At 42.3% G+C, this 18,304-nt stretch overlaps 1 protein-coding gene across 1 annotated transcript in view; it reads left to right on the top strand.

Annotated features, from left to right (window-relative positions):
* DDB1 (damage specific DNA binding protein 1) overlaps positions 1-15,021 on the top strand; it is a 2,836,764-nt gene extending 2,821,743 nt beyond the window's left edge. Inside the window, exon 27 of the mRNA XM_044059793.1 lies at positions 14,017-15,021. Within this exon, the coding sequence (XP_043915728.1) occupies positions 14,017-14,100 (84 nt within the window). The 3' untranslated portion in view covers positions 14,101-15,021. The remainder of the gene's footprint in view (positions 1-14,016) is intronic.
* The last annotated feature ends 3,283 nt before the right edge of the window (positions 15,022-18,304 follow it).

Raw genomic sequence — 18,304 nt, 5'->3', positions numbered from 1 at the left:
ACCTTACATACTCCAAGGGAGCATTTCCACTGGGAAAGCCAGGATTTTTCTGATTCAAAAAAGAAGCTTAGGGATTTCTTACTCCTGCCTCAACATAGGTCTTTAGCTATTCCTCCTGTACTAGACATTGTTGATGATGCGTTTTCGGAATCTAGTTTGGCCCCTGATTCCTTGCCTCCTGCTCCCAGAAAACCTGACAGATATTACAGGGTTCCTGATGCACACAAGTTCCTTTTTAAAAATCCTATTGCAGATCCAGAGACTATTTCACAGGGACCCAAGGGCATTAAGGCTTCTACTGCTAAAAATCCTACCCCTTCTGATAGAAACTCCAGGGCGCTGGATAGATTGGGTAAGAAGGTTTACACTTCTGCAACCTTGGCCATTAGGGCTTTAAACTGCCAGTTTCATATGCTTAAACAGAAAATTATGTTGATTCCTGACTGTGCTGAAAATAAAGAATTACAGGATTTAATGCATTCTGCTGAACAGGTTGGAAAACATACTTTGCAATGTGGATTTGATTCTTTAGAGGCCTCTTGCAGGGCTGCTGTTATTGGTTCTGTGCTCAGAAGGCATGCTTGGCTTAAGGAGCAATCTTTACCTGATCATGTTAAAGCTAAATTGTTGGATGCTTCCTTAAATCAGGACCTCCTGTTTGGCAACAAGGCTGAGGAAGTTCTTAAAAAGATGAAAGATAAAGCTAAATCTATGCAAACTGTTTTCTTACAACTTCAGCCTCCTAGATTAAGTAGGCACTGGCCCTCTAAGAATTGGTCCTTTATAGCCTCTTCAAGGTCTTCTCAAGCCAAACCCAGACATAGCAGAAACCCTGGGTTTCAGTCCCAGGGGACACACAAGATTAAGCAGTGGGGGGATTCCACACCCAAATCAGGGAGTAGTAAGACTCCCCCCTATGGAAAACAGTCCCAATGACTTGCTTCTAAATCTACCAAGCACTTCCCAACTGAATGCTCCTTTAGGTGGAAAGATTGGTCTGCAGGCCAGAAACTGGAGATAGTGTCCAAAGGATACAGATTTCACTTCCACATCTTACCAACACTAAGCAGGTGGCCAGATCTACTCCCAATTCAGTGGGCAGAGGCCCAAAATCAAGTGCTCTCTCTCTTAAGCATAGGGGCTATTCAGTTGGTACCAGAAGAGGAAAAGGGACAAAGGGTTCTATTCCAGACTTTTCCTGGTACCCAGAAAAGGCAATACATGGTGTCCTATCCTGGACCTTTCTACTCTAAATACCTTTCTGGTGATTCCAAAATTCAAGATGCTGACTCTTCAGCTGCTGCTTCCTATGCTAGGCAAAGATGCATGGTTGGCAACACTAGACTTAAAAGAAGCATACCTACACATCCCTATCAGGGAGTCTTGCAGAAAATACCTACACTTCAAAGCAGGCTACATGCACTATCTGTTCTCTGCACTGCCCTTTGGCTTATCTACTGAATCATCTGGCCTTTGTTCAAAGGGTACTGACTTCTCTGGGGTACACCATAAATGAAAAGAAATCACAACTGGTACCCTGTCAACAAATTATATTCCTGGGAGCAAGCTTGAATAGAACTTCCAGATGGCTTTCCCCACACTAGAGAAACAGATTCATTTGACAACCTACTTCAAACAAGTGGCTACAAAAACCCAGTTATCTGCAAGGCAAATACTGCAAGCCTTGGGGATCATGGCCTCCTGCATTCTTCTAATTCCATATGCAAGGCTGCATATGAGGAAACTGAAATTGTCCACTTTTATTAAGCATCTTTTGGGTTGTTTGTTTCTGATAACTTGTTGCAGTTTAACTCTTTTTTTCTAGAGGCTCCTTTAGCTGTTTAAAGCTTTCATTTAAAGGCTCACTGCTGCTTTTCAGCTGCGAGAAACATTTCTGCAGTTTGCTTCTAAGTAGTGGGGATATTTGTAGCATTTCCATATTCAGGCTTGTATTTGGGCCTAGTGTTTGTGGAGGCTGTGTGTCTGAGCACATATTCAGGGACATCTTGGTTTAGCCAAAGCCATCAGGCATTTCAGTGAGAGAGAATTGTTTGAGGTCATTGGCTGACTGAGGTCACCTGGACTACAGCTTAGACTAAGCACCTCATTGGTTCTTTTGAGATTTCTTTCTTAAAAGCTGTCTCAGGTTTCAACTTTCTGTTACCTAAGAAGTTCAGTTGTGAGTGTTCTGCCATTTCACACTGAGCTAATCGAAGGAAGGACACTGAGCAAACTCGAAGCTATAATATATAACATTAAGTATCCTGTTTTTTGTTTATTTTGTTCTTTATTTCTTTGTTATTTATAGCACTTTGTGTACTGTGTATTTTTCTAGCTAGTTGCACTGTGTGTGAGGTATTAACTGGAAATTGTCCACTTTTATTAAGCATCTGTTGGGTTGTTTGTTTCTGATAACTTGTTGCAGTTAAACTCTTTTTTTCTAGAGGCTCCTTTAGCTGTTTAAAACTTTCATTTAAAGGCTCACTGCTGCTTTTCAGCTGTGAGAAACATTTCTGCAGTTTGTTTCCCACCCTTCCTCCCTGTTGGTATAGTGTTTTTACAGTTGGTGGCTTTGCAGTTGCCCGCCCGTAGTGTAAATTTGATCTGGGACCCTCCTCCCAGTCTAGTGTCATTACCTCATTCTACCCAGTACAGAGAGAACATTTGAGAAGGCCAATCAGCTTAGTTTCTGTTACTCCTTTCTCTCTTTCCACTAAAAAAAAAAAAAAAAAAACCTCTTTCTAAGCTTCTTTCCTGTGGTTAGTCTAGCCTGCATTAGATTTGCTGTGTCCAGGACTATTTGTAGGCTTCTAGGGCCCAAGCCTTTCTGTGTTGGAGGGAAGCCTTCTAGCTTAATTTTGTTTCTTAGAACTAGCCAGTTTTTTGTTTCAGCACTTGTTCAGAACTTATTATAAGCACTAAATAAGCTACAAATTACTACAGCACTCAACTTTCCTCGCTGTCTAGAGGAAAACAGTTTCTAGTACTTAACAAATAAGCACCTATCCAGGCATGTCTAAGGGTCAGCCCCCTGTGTTTTCTCCTGTCTACCTGATGAATCTGGGCATCTTGGGGCAATGCAGTAATTGCCTCATGTACACAGACAACCCTCTCTTCCTACCACCCAACACTACAACCTGTGAGAGATGCACTTATATAGCCAAACTGGAAGCAAAGCTCTCTTCACCCAAGACTGGACTAGACAGTCGAGAGGAGAAGGTAAACACTTGCACCACACCACACTCAGCACATAGTCCCTCAAAACCTACACCACCAAAACACACACAGAAACACAAAACACACACCTACATTTGCGGAGGCTCTCAGTAAAAACCTGCTCAAGCAACAGGGACCTCCAAAGCAGAAACACAAGCAACCTCCACTCCCCAGCATAACCCAAATGACACATAGCCCACAAACTCAGTGTGCCACGCAACCACAGCCCATAAGGCATAACAACGTACCCAACACTCTAGTCATAGGTGACTCTATAGTCAGGCACACTGATGTTCCACTCACCAGGCTCAACAAGGAGAAAGTTACTGTCAGCTGCCTGTCAGGTAACAGGATCCGCCACATAATGCATGCACTCAGGTCACTCCACAACAAGTACAAATATGACTCTGTCATTGTTCATGTTGGTCTGAATGACCTGAGACGTACCTCCTTGGACTACATGAAAAGGGACATGGAGGAGCTGTCCGATCTTGTAGCCCAGGCAGGTATGACCCTAGCCCTGAGTAGCATCCTGCCATCACCCAGAATGATACCACAGTACAAGGACAAAATGATTGACTTCAACAAATGGCTAAGCTTCTGGTGTCATTCTAAGGGGATCCAGTATCTGTCTGCCTGGGATGACATGATTGACAAGCCACAATGCTTTGCCAGAGATGGCCTGCACCTGTTGCCCCTGGGGTTCCGGATACTGGCTAAGGATCTAGCCACCCCTATAGTGCCTTTTTTAGGCAAGATTCAAATGACAAATTCACCACCCTAACAGGTACAGGCAAGAAGAATCTGAGGGTATTGCTACTCAGTGCTAGAAGTCTAAACCTCAAAATGCACTCTCTCGAGGCACTCCTTAAAATGGGGAACATCGACATCTGTGCAGTGACAGAGACCTGGTTCAAGGCTCCAGAGAGTACCCCTGCATTACCAGACTATAATTCATACCACAGCTTTCAGCCAGCTAACCTGGACCCAAACACTAAAGGCAGAGGCGTGTCCATATTCATTAAGGATATCCACACCTCCAGGCTCAGCATAATGCATCCGAGATTATCCAAGTGCAACTAACTCTGGGCAAGACCACAATCCAAGTTGTAGCTTGCTACAGATCCCCCACCATGCCCCAGGATTCCCACTCCTCATTTCTTAATGCACTGGAAAATATTAGGGTACAACCTAACCCTAATAATGGGCGATTTCAACTACCCTACCATTAACTAGGAAAACTACTCATGTACCAACTCTTGTGCTCATCGTTTTCTGGAATTCATAAATTCCAGTGCCATGGATCAACTTATCCACTCCCCCACCAGGGGCAGCAATATCCTAGACCTGGTTATTGCCAACATGGGCAACCGGTGCTCCACACCAGAGGTCAATCCCTCGTTGGTCAGATCCGACCATAAGCTAATCACCCTGGACATCCACATCCCTCCCCCATTAGGGAAACCACAGTAAAAAAATTTCTCCAAAGCCAACATCACGCTTCTTAAGACAGAAGTGGTAAATTTCACGACACTCATGCTGACAGAGGTATGACTGCTGAATCCTACACAAATGCACTTTATAAGCACTTACATGAGTGCATGGATCGTGCAATCCCTAACAGAACCAAGATGCTATCCTCCAAAAAAAGGAAGCCAATCTGGTGGTCCCCTGCCATAAACAAACTCTACAACAGAAGAAAGAAACTGTTGCAAAAGAGAGTAAAATCCCATGATTGGAGAAACTCCCTGGTCAGCTTCAGTAAGAAGCTGAGATCCCTCATAAAATCCTCCAAAGCTAGTTATGAAAACAAAATTGCCACTGACTCTAAAGACAGCCACAAAGCATTCTATAGCTATGTCAAGAATCTCAATGGCAACACTCAGATCTGCTCTGAGTTACAGCACAATGGCACTAAATATACAGAACCAACGGATATTGCCAACATCCTGGCAGATAGGTTCATTGCTAACTTTACCCCTCTGTCATCCCCTAAAGGGCCCATCTCTATACCAGAAGAATGCAAAGTTCCTGTAATCACAGCTGCACAGGTAAAAAACACACAATCCAAAGCCAAGAACACAGCATCCATGGGACCTGACGACATCCCAGGCTGTGTTCTACATGAACTACAGAACGAACTGGCACCCCACCTAAGTACCATGTTCAATCATAGCCTCACCTCAGGCTATGTGCCCACTGAATGGCGCACAGCGACAGTTATCCCACTCCACAAAGGGGGAGCCACCACAGACCCCGGAAACTACCGCCCCATTAGCCTAACGAGCCTGGTCTGCAAGGCTATGGAGCGTATCATCATGGAACTTATAAACAATGACATTGGTATCATCATGGAACTTATAAACAATGACATTGGTAATCTCCAAACTCAGGACCCCACCCACTTCGGGTTTGTAAAAGGCAGATCATGTCTCCTAAACCTGATACTTTTTTGAAGCAGTCACCAAAGCCGTAGATGAGGGTAAGGTGGTTCACACAGCCTATCTAGATCTCGCCAAGGCTTTTGACACCATCCCCCACTCTGGAATTATAGATAAACTCACTAAACTAGGTATAAATCCCTGTCACAAGATGGGTTGCCAACTGGCTCACTGACAGAACCCACACTGTGAAAGTAGCAGACTCCAAATCCAGCTTCAGACCAGTGACAATTGGAGTACCATGGGGTTCAGTCCTTGGTCCTCTCCTGTTTGGTATCTACTTCTCTGAAGTACAGGCCAACACAGAAGGTCTTTGGCTAACGAAGTTCGCAGATGACTGCAAACTAGGAGCCATAATCAAAACTCCAAAAGATGTGGACAGCCTACAAAAGGGCCTTGCTGAGACAGATGCCTGGTGTCAAAGCCATGGCCTCAAGCTCAATGCCAAAAAGTGCATTGTCATTCCTTTTGGTAAAAACTCAGTACCCATGAACTGCCACATAGGTGGTAGTCTACTTAACACTGAAAGTGTGGTAAGAGACCTTGGGACACAGGTGGACAGTAGTCTCTCCTTTGATAATCACATTTCCACAGTAGTCAGGAAATCCTTCTATGTGGCACACCTCATCACAAAAGGTTTCTCATCCAGGAAAAAAGAGGTCATTGTTCCCCTCTACTCGTCACTCATTAGACCCATTATATAGAGTACAGTGCCCCTTTTGGTATGTACCTCACAAGACATCTACAACATCTGGAAAGGCCACAGAAATACCTCACAAAGAGGATTATCGGCCTCAAAGAGATGCCCTATGCAGACCGTCTCAAAAAACTACAGCTTTACTCCGTTGCATATCGCCCACTCAGAGGCGATCTCTGCCTAACACACAAAGCTATGTCAAACCCAGAGCTTTTAGACATGCTCCACTTAAAGAAATCCCAATCTCTACGAGCTACATGCTCTAGGGACCTAAACCTCATCACCACAATAAACAGAACATGCTGGAGGGATAGATTCCTGTCCCAGAGACTTCCCATACTCTGGAACAAACTACCTATCTATATCAAACAAATCTCCTCATTAGCACTGTTCAAGAAAAATCTTGATGATTGGATGGGAGATAGGAAACTCACCCTGGGGGATCACTTCTGTGGCTCTGCTCGACAGTGGCACAGGAAAATAATTTTCTTGGGTGGCGAAAGCCAAGGTACCTTTGGCTAGGCTTATATAGGCCCTAGGGCCAATAGCCTAGTACCTACCTATGAACCTATGGTATCCCAAAAGCCTATGGTGTCAACATTCACAGGATCTAGAGGCCATGATTCCTATTGTACATTGCCTACGCCTAGAGTTCCTTTGGTGGGCAGAGGCCTGCCACCAGAACAGGGGACTACCATTCACACTACCCCCTGCCGCCCAATCCTTAACAACAGATGCATCAGACTATGCATGGGGGGCTCACCTGGCAGGGAAGTGCATTCAGGGCAAATGGAACCCAAGTCAAATGCACCTGCCTATCAATCAAAAAGAAATGTTAGCTGTACAGAATGCTCTTGACAGCCTTCAAGGACCACTTTCTTCCAGGACAATTAATGATAACGACAGACAACACCACTGTTTTGTGGTACATAAAGAAGCAGGGGGGTACACATTCTTAACCCCTCTGCAGACTAGCCGTGGCATTGTGGAACACAGCCATGAGCTATCAAATACATTTACAAGCTCAATTCCTGCCAGGAAAACTAAATAAACTGGCAGACGAACTAAGCAGAAACCTCATGGACCCACACGAGTGGAAACTGGAACCAAGGGTTTTCAACATGTTGACAAGCAAATGGGGGAGCCCAGACATAGACCTGTTTGCCTCTCCCCAAAACTATCAGTTGGACAAATTCTGCACAAGGCTCCCCACAAACAAGCTTGGAAAGTGGATGCTCTGTCCTTCAGCTGGAAAAACCTGTCAGTTTATGACTTTCCTCCTCTGCCTCTGCTCTCCAAAGTACTACTAAAGATCAAACAAGACAAATCAAGGACGATTTTGATTGCACCAGTCTGGTCACGCCAACACTGGTACCCCCTCTTGTGCAGTGTGTCACTATGGGCCCCATGGCACCTGCCTCAGACTCCTACTCTATTGTCTCAGCAGGAGAACCAAATTCTGCATCCTCAACTTCAGACACTGAATTTAGCAGCCTGGCTAATTACATAATTTCTCCTTTACCATCCCTCAGTAAACCAGTGATGGATATCATTTTAGAGGCAAGGAGGCCTAGTACCAGAAAGTCTTACACTGAAAAATGGAAAACATTCTGTGCCTGGAACCAGTCTCAAGGGATAAGCACAGCAGTGCCCAATTTACCTCAGATTTTACAATACTTACCTGAGATGCTTCATAAGGGCCTATCTTTCTCCTCCATCAAAATTCATGCCTCAGCCATCTCGGCTCATTATAACACAGAACCACCCCTCTTCTTTCATCCACTGCTTAAGTAGTTCCTCAGAGGGGCCAAATATCTACGACCACCCAGAAGAGCTCCAACTCCAGCCTGGGACCTCAACTTTGTATTAGAGAAGCTCACCCTTCCTCCTTTCGAGCCAGCTGCCACTGCGGACTTAAAATTCCTTTCTTGGAAAATAGCTTTCCTTTTAGCAATCACTTCAGCAAGAAGGGTATCTGAATTACAGGCCCTCATGGCAGTAGAGCCCTTCATCATCTTTCATTCGAACAGGGTGTCCCTCCTTCATGCCTAAGGTGGTATCCAGTGTGGCTCTTAATCAGTCCATACATTTGCCAACCTTCTTTCCTAATCCACAGAACAAAGGGGAACGGATTCTGCACTCCTTAGACGTGCACAGACAACTTAGATTCTACTTGGGCAGAACTAAACCTCAAAGGAAATCTGATCAACTGCTAGTGGCATTTGCTGCAAGGGCAGAGGGGAAGGCTATTTCTAAGCAAACCATTTCCAAATGGATAGGCCATTGCATTCATTTTTGCTACAAACACCATGGAAAACCTATCCCAAAGGGGATCAGACCTCACTCAACTAGGACTTTATCTATCTCTACAGATTTTCTCAGAGGCATCCCTACCAGGGACATCCTAGAAGCTGCTACCTGGAGTTCTGTACATACATTCACCAAGCATTACCATCTGCCAATTTTCTCTAAATCCAGAGCTGGCTTTGCCACTGCAGTCTTGCGGGGCCTGTTAGCTGGTCCTAATTCTATTTAAATTCCTCCTTCCGTCCTTAGCTTTGCGAATCTACCCAAAAGTGATGACTGCAACAGTGAAACACGAAGAACATAGTACAGTTGTATACACTTACCATAAATGTAGATGTTCGAGTGTATTCACTGTTGCAGTCCTGGTTACCCTCCCTCCAGCCCCCTTCTTTTTCTTTTTTGGATATACCTCTACTTTCCTTTAATATCTTCAAAAGCATTTTGGTGTATTTGCTTTTTTGTTGGAGGTATAACCTTGTATATTTATAGATTTAATTGCTTCCCATTAAGGGGACACCCGACATCTGGGGCAAGAAAAACTTATGTAATGGTGTTGGCTGCATGTTTTATACCCCTGATGACTTGACGTCATGGAAGAAGGGACAGCAAGCGACGCAGGACCCAAGACTTTGTTAATCAGGCCGACTGAGAGCTACTGCAAGCAGATAACCCAAAAGCGGTGACTGCAACAGTGAATACACTCTAACATCTACTTTTATGGTAAGTGTATACAACTGTACTTTTTCCCTAGGTCCAGGGCAGCCTTTGCTACATCAGCCCTGTCCAGACTGCTGGACAACTCTTCTACTCAGTAACCAACCACCCTTCTTTTTCTTTCAGCTCTGGTAATCAGGAATACTGCAATAATGATTTCTGTCAAGGCATAGTACAGTTGTGTAAGAATGTACCATAACAGTAGATGTCCCGCTGATCACTGTTGCAGTATTTCAACCTACCCTCCATCCCCTCTTCTGTATTTCATTTCAAGTTTCTCATTCCTATTCCTTTTGCTTTAACCTGTGTTCTTTTATATGCAAACAGGTGAGTTTTCTTACCTATTCAAGCTACACCCCTCCTAGCTGACCAGTCTCCCCTCTCAGTAGTCTTCATGCCACCATCCTACATCCGTCTGTATACCCCAGTGCATACGAGCTGAGCTTGTGTGTTAGATATACACAACTGTACTTTCTCTTAAAGGAACTGCATATTCTTGAGGCTATGAGAACTACCACCAGTGGATCATACCTGTCTAAAGTGGAGCAGTTTTTCCTTTAGATGACAGGAATGTAGCATACATTTCAAGACAGCATCTGTTCAGCTATCCCTGCCTCTATTATGCCTCAGCAGAAGTGCATAGTTATGCTGTGGGTTTTTTTGTTTTGTTTTTTACTCTCTGCTGCTAGCCCCAGGAAATCTAGTTGGCATATATCCCTGCCATCAATCACTTTGAGGAGATCCTACATCTGAGGCCCCAAGGAAACTAGTGCTTCTCCCCTTAGTTCTGAATTTTATTTATTGCTGCTTTTGGACCAGAAGGCTCAGAAGCAGTAAATGTTTGGTCTTGGAAATATCTCTTCTTGGTAAAAAGTAGTATATAAATTTTGGAATTCCAGGCTTTAATGTTCAGAAAGCCTATACTTAGTTTTCAACGTGAGCAGATTAGTTTATGTTCTGCTCGGTGTTGTCTCTGTGCTGGCCTTGAAGCAAACCATCCAGCTTTCTGGTCCTCTTTTTCAATCCAGACAAACTCTTACACCAGATTTATCTTCATGGACTGTAGAGATATCATATTGGCAGTAGTAAGGATTTAAGAAAAACAGACCAGTTGTTTTGTTCATTTCAGGTAATCACTGCAGACTAATATCAAAACAGATCCTTTCTCAGTCACTGGATTGTTTCATTTCTTTCCATAATGACAATTATGGAAAGACTTTGCAAGAACTGGTTAAAGTATGCTCATCAAGGGCAGCAGTTACCTGGTTGCCCATTTACCCCTTTTTCCTAGGCACATAACCCAAGTACCAGGTACTTGATAATTGTTTTCACTCTTACTCACAAACACTGGCTAATCTACAATGTATGTACTGTACCTGTGTACTATGTATGTATTCTACCCATGTTCAAAATTTCAGCTGTACACCACAAATCTATTAATTACCTTTATTTTTAAATTAATATTTTTTTGTTTGTTCTCTTCACTGTAACTGTTGATGTGCTGCATACCACTGTAAAAACATATATTTTTGTAATTTGTGTGTATACCTGATCATGTCTAAATATCTAAATGTATCTATAATTTTTCTATGTGGAGCTTTTCTCCCCGTGCCTCTGCTGAAAAAGGGCCTTTTTGGCTCAGACACCCCCGGTTAACAAATGTAAAATAAAAATAAGGCAGACATCCTTTCCAGGAAAAGTGCAGTTCTGCAGGGTGCATGCTTTGTTTCTCTTTCTAGATTTGTGCCCAGTCCCTCGTACTACTCCTCCCACATGTTAATAATGAAGCTGTAGCAGTAATCTGTGTAATGAAAATAGAGCAGTTGTGAGCACACTCGTAACTGATGGATTTGAAGAGAGGGTCATTGCTACTGTAGAGACTCCCTCCCTCCTCGCTTTCCTTAGTGCCTTCAGTTCTGTTACAGAGAGGCTACCAGCAACTAGTCCTTGAGGTGCCTTCTCAGTCCTAGTTCCAGTTTCTTGCCTTTTGTTGAGGGACTACCATTCAGCTTGCTTCCTAGACTGTATTGCCATACTTTTTGGTGACCATCTCAGTCACCCAAAAAAAGAGCAACAGATGGGTTAGGTGCCTCTCCTTTTTGTGTTCCATATGTGCTACAATTTCCAGGGCATGGGATGAGACCAGCCTTGCACTGGAGATTTTCAGAGTTCTGGAGGTTGGGCCATATTGTCATTTTTCGACCGTGGTGTAATTTCAACATTATGAATGATACTGTAGCAGTGACCCTTATATGCAGACATCAGTGGTTATAGTGAGTATGATCAGAGAAGTGTATTTTTCATACACTGACCTCAACTAGCCAGCAATACTCAACACAGACATATGATGTACCATGCCACGAGGGACATGACTGCTCCAGGAATGTTAAGGGGGGGGGGACAATTCAGCACAAGATTGTATGTCACAAGGCTGACAGATTTGTGACTAGCACTAAGAGAAGGGAACACTACTAAATACTGTGTTTCATTAGTACCTCTCAGATGGACTGAGTGGGCAATAATTAAAACCCTTCAACCCTATCGCTGTTCTTAAGGTTCTGCTTTTCTTAAAGTGAAGTGTAGACAATTGAGGTTTGATTTTTTTTTTTTCTGTCTCCATTTGTCTGTTTTTATGACTTGGAGCAGGTCTGTTAACCAGATTACCTTAAGAGGCCATTGTGCCCAGTGGCTTTACCAGGTTAACAAATAAAATTAGAAGCAACCTTAATAGGGCAGTATTCCCTTTCTTGTTCAGGTGATTCTATCTTTTCTGTGAACTGTCTTCCTTAAGCTCATCCTTCTTAGCCTCAGTGTACAGCAGAAAGTCATGATGATGACCTGTCTCAGGGTCTAATTGGTAAGAATGTGAAATTTCTTCCTGGTCAAAATCTAGTGCTCAGTCATGAAACAGTGTTATATCCTGGTTTCATTCATACTGGTCTTGCAACTGTGGCATCAGCGTAATCTGATTACTAATTCTAGTCCCTCACTCTATCATTGCATTTGATTTCTTTTTCTTATTCAAGTGTTCGCAACTTAACTTGTAATATGTGGCAATTTCACTGTCTTTTCTTTTACATATCTGCTTTTTCTACCACCTCTGTCAATTACAAACTTGGCAGGGATTTGTATTTTTATTATCCATGTACTTTGTATGCTACTAGTTAAATCTTGTTTTTTCCTGCTTAAAACAGACTTAAGTCTGATACACACACACATACCTAAACAGATATATATACATTTTTTTTATATATGGGTTCCCTTCTAATGGTCGAATGTATGTTTGGTTAACTGTTTAGTCGACCATTTATGATCATCTAAGCAGCTGGTCGACAGGTATCTGAGATCATGCTCTTACCCCATGTTTGTGTGATCCCAAAGTTAGTATATATAATTAGAAGGGGGTGAGAGCAGCCCCTAACATAGGTGGTGCAGGTGGGCTTGCACCCCCTTTCAAAAATATTTTTTGGCTGTTAAACAGCATTACATGTAAAATTTCATGGCACATGAATAGTTGCATGCTTACGTGGGCAGTTTTGATGCTATTGTGTCAACATTTAACGTGTCAACTTTTTGATGTACTCAGTGTAGTGCTATATAATTATGTGTGTGTGCGTGTGTATGTATGCATGTATGTATGGTTCTAGGACACATGCTCAACTAGCATATGTCCGAATCACAAAACATCAAACACACATACACGAAAGCGCTTAACATCAAAAAGCGCTTCCATGTATGTGTAGTTCAAAAAAAAATCTACGTTTCTGCAGGGGGGCTTCACCCCTCTGCACCCCCCCCCCACACCCCCTACTTTATTATTCTCACTCCAAGATCACACTACAGTGGGGAAAAGGGAATTTTCCCTTACCCGCACTGTAGTCGAATCTACAAAACAGGCACACATACACGGAAGCGCTTGTCAATGTTAAGCGCTTTCGTGTATGTGTGTTCGATGTTTTATGATTCGGGCATATGCTAGTCGAGCATGTGTCCGGATCCTATATATATATATTAATATATATATATATATATATATATATATATAAAATGCATTTGTCTTTGTATTAAGCCTGCAGTGGAAGTGGGCTAGTCTGATAACAGTCATCAGAATATACATAAATGTTAATCTGCTGCATGACGCTGTCAAAACTGCACTGTTAAGATGATTGCCATGTGCAGCTGTATATAATGTGTGCATCTACATAAGATATTAAAGAGCTTTTCAGTATGTTTGCTTTCTTACCCATTTTTCTTTGACTTTGTAAAAGCTTGGCTCTTCTGTAACCTTTATTGTAGGGCTTCTTAATTGGTTGTAGGTTACCTGCTCCATTTTAAGATCTTTGGGATAAAAGAAATAAGCAGGAGTGGCCTGATACTCAACAAGGACGTTCCCATTTTGCTAACAGCAGGGATACGTGTAGAAATTTGTCTTTATAAGTTGGAAAAGCATCATCTGGTATGCTTTTCTGGAGCAGGGGTTTCAAAAGTTATATCTGTTACTTGGATGCTAAAGATCTGCTATGGCAAGTACCCATAGAACCTTTTCGTATGTCTTTGTCTTAAGTAGTCAAGATTTACCAAAAATGCAAGAAAGTAATGTTTTTAAGAAGTACCAAAGCAGACTGTTTTTGTTTGTTTCAGATTGATGATGGAAGTGGAATGAAGAGGGAGGCCACAGTAGATGACTTGATAAAAATTGTGGAAGAGCTGACAAGAATCCATTAAAGACTGCAGTATTATAGGGGCTTCTTAGCTCTCATTTGCTAGCTGAAATACCCTATTAGTTCCTTAAAATAATCTGGAATACAGAAGCAGCTGTGACTAAGATGAGTTTACTCTTGGGGAAACTGACTGCATGTGCTGAGACCCCCTGATCAGCAGGAAGTATGGCACTACTTTGAAGGGGGTGCTCTGCAAGTGACTTTTTGGCTGCCTTTCCTTCACCTTACAACAAAGAGAGACTAGATTACTTCTAGGTGGAAGAAAAGATGCCACCAAGTGTTGCGGTTTCTGATGACTATTTCTGATTGTGCTCATATTCTGTACAGTGTTGTGTCAAATGGCTTACTTGCTGCAGAATTTAAACCTTTACTGGGCTGAGTTCATACCACACGGTAGCACATTTTTCCTGTGCTGTCTACTGGTTTTCAAATGTAAGCCATTTAATTTTGTTGTTGAACTGAGTGTTTTAGTAATTCACGTTTCAGAATGAATTGAATCCTAAGAGTTAAAGTAAAATGATGATTTTCATCATCCTTGTCTGTTTTAGAATGGGTTGGGATCATGGACAGTGTTTGAGTTCAGGATGAAGGGTCATCCCATTAGTTTTGTTTGAAGCATCTATTAGTCATGATACCCATATTTCACCTTTTCACTTAGTTACATATTCAGAAAAGCCTTTTACATTGCTGAGTGAAATAGATTTTTTTTTCTGTTTCAAAATAATGTAAGACAGAAGTTAAGCTTTGTGGTGCTCCTTAAATCTGCCATCATTAACCTTGAATGAACAGTTTTAGCACTGTTTTTGGGATCTTGGTAGAACAATTTTTCTGCTCTCCACCCTGCTGATCAACTTAGCATGACTCGGCTAAGGCATTCTGGTCCTATTTTTCTCTGTTTGTTTTATCAAATAAAGACAGAAAAGTATTTGTGCTTTTTATTTTTTATTATTACTTTACACACATTTCAACATTTATTTCAATGATTTTGCTTTCTGCTTGTGAATACAGTGTTTTAATGTGTGCTGTGACAGAATATCATCAGTTTTACTTACTGTACATCCATGATAGTAGTGGAAGAAACAAAACCTCAGGCAGACTTCAATACTAAAATGTTAACTGCAGGTCTGCATAATGTTTCTTCAGCCTAGCTACAAGGGCAGTGCTATACTGGCACATTATACTGAACAATGGACTGCTCAGTCGCTTTTATTGTAACCTGAAGAACTTAAACAATCCTGACCCGAGAGTTGTGTAAGCTGTGTAATAAAAGTCCTTAGAGTGGAGGTGCGTGCATTTTTTCATCCCGTGTACTACAAAGGGCAAAATTTTGATTCTCTGGAAAGTCATTAATCATCTTCATTGAATCTTTTGTTCACCAAAAGCTATTTGTTGCACGAGACCGCCTACATGCCTCCAGCTGAATATGTAACCGACTCTGAGATAATAGCACCTTGAAGTATGTTATATTTAGTTAATGCTTTTGATTCTCTGAAAAACTCAACAAAATGGATTTGGGGAATCCTGCTATGTAGGATCTTGCATCTAATTTTAGCCATATTGCTACTTATTCCATGGTAGTACTGTTGTTTAAGCCATTTTTTAGAATTTTGCAATGACAAAAGAAAAAATAAGCTTATGTGAGCTTGAGAAATTAGAAACAGAATCCTCCTTTTGGTTCAGTAGTGTAATTGATTTTCCTTTGCTAAATAAGGACTGAAGTATTCCATATTTTTTGTCCTGTCATTTGGATGAGATGATAGAAGAGTGGTAGTATAAGGGACAGTGACAGTTTATATTCATTAAAAACTAGAGTAAGACTTGATCAGTGTACCAAAGAGATTTGCATCAAAAAGTCACGTACTCTTTTAATTGTGTCCCTTTTTCATTTGAATTGCTGCAAAAGTAAGTAGTTTTGAACTTGTCAGAAACATACTGCTATCACATTATTATTCAAACTCTTGCACTGAGAAGGATGTTTGTAGCAAGTAACATTACAGCCAGTAATAGTAGTCTTTGAGGAGTCAAGATTTTTTTTCTCCACAGTGCTAAACAAGGGACAGCCCTCATCCTGTATTTAAACAAGAACTAAAAAAACAGTAAAAGAGAAAGAAAAAAAACTTTTAATGAAGCATGCAGTCCATCAGACTTATCGTTTTTTTTTTTCTTTCTTTCTTTCTGGTTCTTGATCCTTATCTCCTATACTTGTTAGTTGTAAGACACTTCTCTAAGTGGGTCACCAGAACCTTTTGTACATTTTCCCCCTACTCATAGCGCTACCAGAGTTGATTGGCTACAAACAAATCTGCTTTATCATTTGTGAAATTTATTTACTGCTTATGCCATTGCGTTTTTCTGCCTGATTTCTGCAGTCTACTGCCCTTGCTGAAAACTGCTGTCAGAGATACCTTATTCACATGTGTCTACTGCCAAAGCACAAACAGCAGTTCATTCTTCCAGATTTCTTCAAACGTGACATAGGTACTAGGAAAATGCAAGTTGAGGCCAGTTTTGTTTGTGAAGGTGTCGTCATATATGGATCTTTATTCGCAGAGGTCAGTGCTGGACTCTTCCTTTAATTTAATTACAGGTAAAACACTGTACACTGTGAACTTGAACCTCCCTCTCCTCAAAATTCATCACTTGCCACATAAACTGAATGGACCTCAAGTTTTCACAGTTTTCTTGGCCTTATTTCTTCACCTGTGAAGTAGTGGAGAGCCATATGAGGGATTCTTTGAAGGGGTTTTCATAATTTTAGTCTTTTTTGCTGCCCATACCAGAATATTCTTTCTAATTCCATTCCACAGCCACACTGTCGTACCTTGTATTCTGTGAACATTCACCTAGAGATTTATTTTCTAATTTCATTCCACAGCCCCACTGATGTTCTTAGTGTTTCACTGTTGCAGTCATCACTTGTGGGTTATCCCTGCTGGGTTGCCTTTGGCCGGCCCGAACACCAGAGTAAAGGATTTCCCTCCTGCATTGGCTGCAGGTTGCCTGAGACTGACATCAGGTCATCAGGGCTATAAAGGGAGGCAGCTGACGCCATTATATCAGTCTTTCTTGCCGTGAAGCCTGAAACAGAAGAAGTTTGCGAGTGCGTCGGTCAGCCGTTGCCAGAATGAGGGAAAAAACTACTAAAGCTAAGTGCCTCGTTGGGGATCCTTTTCTTGCACTTAACTGATGTCCGAAAAAGTAAATAACTGTCTCCACTGTGGAAAACAAATACCACACCGAGACTTTCATAATCTGTGTGTAACTTGTTTAGGCCCAGACCACAACATCCCCAGATGTTGGTTCTGTGCCTTATTTAACGCTAAGACCATCTGTAGAAGAGCAGAATTTATAGATAGACATTTCAGGGAGAGTAGTTTCCAATGCAAAATGGCATCCATCAGTCCGTCCACTGTGGAAATTCCTAAGAAAAGGAAAGAGACCACATAAGCCCACAGACGACTCAAGCCTGAAATCAGCGAGCCTACCGTCCACTAGCACAATGGAACTCAGTGAGGTGCATAGGCAGCCCCTGATGACAGCTGTAGAGCCATTGCAGGCCTCTACCAAGACTTTTTTGTAGTCCAGAATGCCGCTGGATCAGGCTTCTCCTTCCTAATTGTTGGTCGCCAGCCCCACATTTGGGCCCGGAGCCACTTTGAGGCACCAGCTTCTGAGGAGGCCTTTCGGATGACCGACAGCCATGCCACCAGCCAAAACCACACCTAAGCCCATTGAATCCTTCCTCAGTGCTCAGTCACCAATTACCTACCACCCAACTTGCTCAGTCTCAGCAGTTAGGATGGCTAAGGATTTAATCTCTCTCATCAGGGGTAACCAGTCTGCCTAAGCTGCCCCAGCCAAAAGAAAAAGGGACCTTTTTCCAGAGGTGCTTTTGGAGCCAGAGTCAGAGGACTCTGAATTTCTGGATTCAGACATTGAACAACAGCCCCTGGCAGCCTTTGAGGATTCAGATGCTGAGGAATCCATTCCTTCTGCATCCCGTCCTGAGGACCTCTCATTCGGGGAGTCCCTAAATTCCCTCAGAGAGCATTTCCATTGTGAGGCTCAGGATTACCCCCAATCAAAGAAGAGATTGGGAGAGTTCCTGGACTTGCCACAACACAAACACTTAGCCATTTCTCCCATTCTGGATGTGGTAGAGGATGTCTTCCTGGATTAATAGTGCAGTAAGCTTGAAGCCTGTTCTA

This window comes from Protopterus annectens, chromosome 17.part0 (assembly GCF_019279795.1).
Source record: "Protopterus annectens isolate FY-2018-M chromosome 17.part0, PAN1.0, whole genome shotgun sequence".
NCBI classification, from domain to species: Eukaryota; Metazoa; Chordata; order Ceratodontiformes; family Protopteridae; genus Protopterus; species Protopterus annectens.
This window is presented reverse-complemented; position numbering and strand designations above follow the sequence as displayed.